Source organism: Myotis davidii, unplaced genomic scaffold (assembly GCF_000327345.1).
Source record: "Myotis davidii unplaced genomic scaffold, ASM32734v1 scaffold616, whole genome shotgun sequence".
Taxonomy (NCBI): domain Eukaryota; kingdom Metazoa; phylum Chordata; class Mammalia; order Chiroptera; family Vespertilionidae; genus Myotis; species Myotis davidii.
The window spans coordinates 860,748-865,788 of record NW_006291965.1 but is presented as its reverse complement, the minus strand read 5'-3'; the positions used below and the strand labels follow the sequence as shown (position 1 = coordinate 865,788).

The 5,041-nt window shown below is 39.5% G+C and overlaps 1 protein-coding gene across 2 annotated transcripts in view; it reads right to left on the bottom strand.

Annotated features, from left to right (window-relative positions):
* Positions 1–5,041, bottom strand: part of TMEM2 (transmembrane protein 2) — a 70,791-nt gene that overhangs the window by 34,956 nt on the left and 30,794 nt on the right. For both annotated transcript variants that reach the window (XM_015564998.1, XM_006765281.2), the window contains exons 8-10: positions 3,986–4,198; positions 3,449–3,654; positions 3,232–3,302 (exon numbers count right to left, since the gene is read on the bottom strand). In XM_015564998.1, the coding sequence (XP_015420484.1) occupies positions 3,232–3,302; positions 3,449–3,654; positions 3,986–4,198 (490 nt within the window). The remainder of the gene's footprint in view (positions 1–3,231; positions 3,303–3,448; positions 3,655–3,985; positions 4,199–5,041) is intronic.

The following is a 5,041-nucleotide window of genomic DNA, read 5'->3' as shown; positions in this document are numbered from 1 at the left end:
ACCCCAATTTCCTTCCTTTCCCGGGGCAAATTTTTTGCCAAGAAAAAAAAAAAACCCACACCACACGCATGAATCAGGATGCTGTCTCAGCCTGGACCCTGTCCATTCAATTTCAGCATTACTGACCTTACCGGGAGCAGAACAGTTGGAAATATTCTGACACTCAAAATGAAATATAAAAACTGAAATGAAAAGTTCCTAATTCCTGTGACAATTGAAAACCAGCCCAATGTGAAAGACGTCTTCATATGATGGAACTTTGATTAAACAGGTTGTGGAAACATAAACTTACAGCCCAAAAAGTATGGCACTGATTCAAATATAGCAAACATTTATTTAGTGCCCACTATATGCCAGGTGTACAATAAGACTATTCACAAAGAATTCATAGTTTAATGGGAAATACAGACGGAACTAAAATATATGTAATAAGTACTATATTAGCTGTAATAAAAAGTCCTTTGGGAACATAGAGGAGAGATGAATTGTGAAAAGCCTGTGTACCTATGCACCAAAAATATGCAATAGTTAACATTTTCCCCCAAGTTTACAGATGGGTCTTAAAGCAAACTGTTCTACCCTAGCCGGGTGGCTGAGCTGACTGGAGCATTGTCCCGTATACCAAATGTTGCGGGTTCAATCCCCGGGCAGGTGCATGCACAGGAGATAGGAGAGGCAATCGATCAATGTTTCTCTCTCTCTCTCTCTCTCTCTCTCTCTCCTTCTCTCTCTCTCTCTCTCTCCTCCTTCCTAAACCACACACATATCCTCAGGTGAGGATTTTTTTAAAAAGGAAGAACTGTTTTTGGAAAATGTATTGACCACCTCTACTCCTTGGGGCACAAAACAGACACTGAAGAAGACACGCAGGGTTGTCTTACTCAGACCACAGCCCTATAAACTGAGGCACAGCAAACCCTCTAGGGTACAATGGAGTTTGGGGGTTGGGGTGGTGGAAAGAACAAGGACGTAGTAGCTGTTTCCTGTTCAACACTGTGGTGTCAAAACAGGTAAAGAGAGCTTTGTAAAAGGCAGTGGAAAGGTACAGGTAGAAAGGGTTTGATTGACTTTGGGAGGAAAACCCTTGCCAAGACATGAGCTTCGCTGGAACAGTTTTTCTAGAGGGACAAGAAAGAACTCCCAAAATGAAAAGGAAGAAGAACCTACGTGAAATGGGCCTTTGTTACTTTCTCAACATGAGCCTCAGTGAAGGTTTCTGGCAACCTCACTGGACACCTTTCATAGACTATCTGCAATGTTTTAATCTTCAGCCCACAACTTCTGAAAACAGCTGGAAGGAATCTCTGCCCTGGCTATTCACTTGTAAAGATCCTGGGGTGAGACTGCTTATCAACATATTGGTCATCTTGACCCAAAATCTTATCTTCCAATGAGAAACTTTCCACACAAACCCCATGTGGGACTTGACAAATATTTGATAAAAAATGAATGAATGAATGAAAGCCTGAAATGATTAAATGTCCAGGCCTCTGGCCTGTCAAATAAGAATTTTATGTTTTATGCTTTTAGGGAAAATCACTGATGTGAATTCTACCGTCACATAAAGATGCCTGTATTCTATTCGTCTCAAAAAAATACTCCCTGAAAAGCAATGCTGGCATTTCTTTCCTTTTAAAATCTTAATAGCCAATAAATATATGAATATTTAGATACTGCTGTAAAGCCCAGCTTTTTTGTACTGTAGTTTTCAGCACAGCTATAATTGTAATAGTATAATGTCCTAAAGATTCATTTTTATATTAGAAGTTAGCAGTTTTAATTCAGACTCAAATATAAATGTAAATTTCTCCAACCTTCCCCAGGAGACATCTCTGCCATCCAAAAATAGTTCATTTGTTCTTTTAAGTTATTCTTATGTTTGTGAAACAATTCAAGGCACACAGTTCATTTAAGGCACACAGGTAAGTTTAGCTGCTTTACCAAGGAGGTGAAATCCCCAAGTGCATACAATTAACAAAAGGATGAGCCCCTTGACCAGAGAGACCACTGCCTGCCTTCTACAGAATAATCCTTTCCCATGGAGAAAACCTAAAGCTTTCTTTCTGCATCAGCACTAAAAACTGAAGTGATCAGGGCCACACCTAACTTAAATATAACCCAGAACGACTATGTATCACATACTAAAATTATATTCCGGAGATGACATGATAACCCTGGGGATTAGCCGACTGCTTCGCCTCCATTTGGCATCTGTCTTACTCAGAGATACTAACTGGCATAACTGACTTCTTTTTTTCCTTGATAAGATCATTTTATTGGGAGAGTTGCAAAACTCTTTATTTAATTTTTATTATGGCCATGTCTTTTTTTCACTTGACATATCATTTCTGTCTATTATTCATTTGGTGGGCACCAGTCAAACAAGGTGAAAACCCAAAAATGGTAAGTTGAGCTAAATTTAAATGACATGACTTGATAAAATTCATGATGTAGAAATTATCGAGCATTTCCAACTAACTTCAATTTTTTTATTACAAATATTCCAGTGAAATATAAAGTCTCTTTTAAATGCTTGATTGCTTCACTGATAAAAAAAATAAATGAAGTCTGGCCAGTTTGTTTAAATGGTTTAGCATCAACCCATGAACTAGGAAGTCACAATTCACTTCCTGGTTGGGGCACATGCCTGGGTTGTGGGCTCGATCCCGAGTGCGGTGTGCAGCAGGCAGATGACCAATGGTTCTTGTCATCAATGATGTTTCTCTCTCTCTCTCCCTCTCCCTTCCTCTCTGAAATCAATAAAAATATATTTTTTAAAAATATATACTTTATTATGTATACTTTTAATTATGACTAGTAGCTATTGTGGGGGAAGAACCAACTTTTCTCTACCCTCAAGGTAAACATGATGAGACACAAACTTAATACATACGTATGGGAACCTGCATACAGGAGTGAGTCAAAGACCCCACGTGGAGGGAAGGCTCGAGGATGTTAAAGGAACTGAGGAATATAAGGCATCCTGAGCTAGGAGGGATGAGCTGAGATGATGTAGGGGCTTCAACGGCTCATTGCAGGATGATACAAGCGGGCATAACTGATTTAGAAGAAATGGAAGAAGCATCTCCGTCACATCTGCTCTCAACTAGACAAGTAGTACCAGGAACCAATAAGATGCTGGAGAGAGATTGCCGCACATGGGGTCACATCCATATATGAGAATTTTGTAAACATGAACAGAAAACCCTGAAAGCACTTAGGTCTTATTTACCTGTGAGCCTGCAGCTGCGTTATTAATCAGATTGTTGTTGGGATGAGCAATCCAGAAAGTTGAAACAGCCCTGCAAGGCATTTTTTAAGGTGATGTAAATATCCATCATGAAATACTCTGCCCACTAAACTCCCCCCCCGCCCCCGAAAGCTTCTTCCCCAGCAGCCAAAGACCATGACCATCCCACATGAGTTCTTCTCTCTGCCAGTTACTCACATACAGTCAGTGGCGGGCACAGGGATGTAATTGCCAAACACTTTTTGTCGCATTGCGGTGCACATGGAGTTGTTCCTGTCAGTGGGAAGGAGGGTGCCCGGCTTGGTGAGGAGTCCCAGATTGTGGAACAAAATATTTCTCTGTTCAACTCCATCTTCCAAGAAGAAACAATGACCCAGTGTGTCAAACCCAATGGTGTCCTTTATCTGCAGAAACATAAGTGCATAATGTCATGGGTTGCAAGATTGATTGTGGTTTAAGTAACAAGTGCTATTCAGTGTAGCCTGCTGGGTACAAACGCAGAAAAGAACTTTTCATCTTATCTGAAGGGGCAAAGTCAAATGTCAGGTTTTATTGATCTCTTAAGGGAATAATTTGGGTAGCTAAAAAGGGAGGCCTCCTTCACACAGAAAAACAGAATTCTCCGTAAAAGCAAGATAGAGTAAGGCCTGTGGTGCAGAGCTCACTTCCATAAAATTGAGAAGTCATGGGATTTAAGGAGAGGTACTACTTCAATAATATGCACCCCCTGCTCACCAGCAAGCCGTCTGTCCCATGCACAGTGATGCACCGGGAGAAGCTGTGATGAATAGACAGTCCATCCACAGATGTTCTGTGTCTGTAACCTCCCCTGTGGTCCACGTCCCCACACAGGTGAAAATGAACAGGGTACCGACCCAGCTGCTGCTGCTGGCCCATGTGTTTCAATTCCACATAAGAAAGATGGACTGAAGTAAAATTCTTCCTTATCTGGAAGACACGGTAACCAAAATCAGATGATACATGTCATTACAGGAAAGTAGCAAAATATATTGTTTCATAGGAAATGTCGGAAGGAGATTACATACGTATTAAAACATTTACTGTCTTTCGCACACTATTTTACCGGGTCCCCAGTTAATAACTTAGCAAATGCTCCTCCTCTGCATAAGTGATTGCTTTACTAGTAAAGGGCTACGGACTAATAGCATCTTATATTAACAATAAAAGGAAATGTAACCGGGAAAGCTGCAGAAATGATTTCTGTACGTGGTTTGATTTGTTCAAATATTTTGGTCAGTTCCAGTCTCATCTTGTTATTTTATTTCCATAACTTCCGCAATAGTTTGAAAAAGATATTTCTAAATTGGCCCTCAGTATTTTTGTTGGCATATAATATTGTTTACTTCAGTTCTTTTAAAAAATTCCTGTGATCCACAATTTAGGCATTCGATATTTTTAAACACTGGATTTTCAATCATACTACTGAAAACAAAGAAATAACATTGACCAACATTTCAGAAATTGGTGTAACAGAAATGCTGCTATTAAGTGTAGCCCACTTACTGCACAAACACTGATTTCAAAACACAGGTAGCCAAAATGCAGCCCAGAAGTCCAATAATTAGGATATAGAGCAATTTTACCGCATAGAAAGTGCTCAATACTTTTACAGAAAATCTGCATATAAAAAATAGCTTTTCAGAAACATAGTTTGTATGTGTAAATTGCTTAATCATGTTTTATAAAAAACCAACTGATGCTTTCGTACCAGGATTTATTTTTTGCCTCTGTATAATTCATTCTTCCCAATGTATTGATTTAATTCTTCAT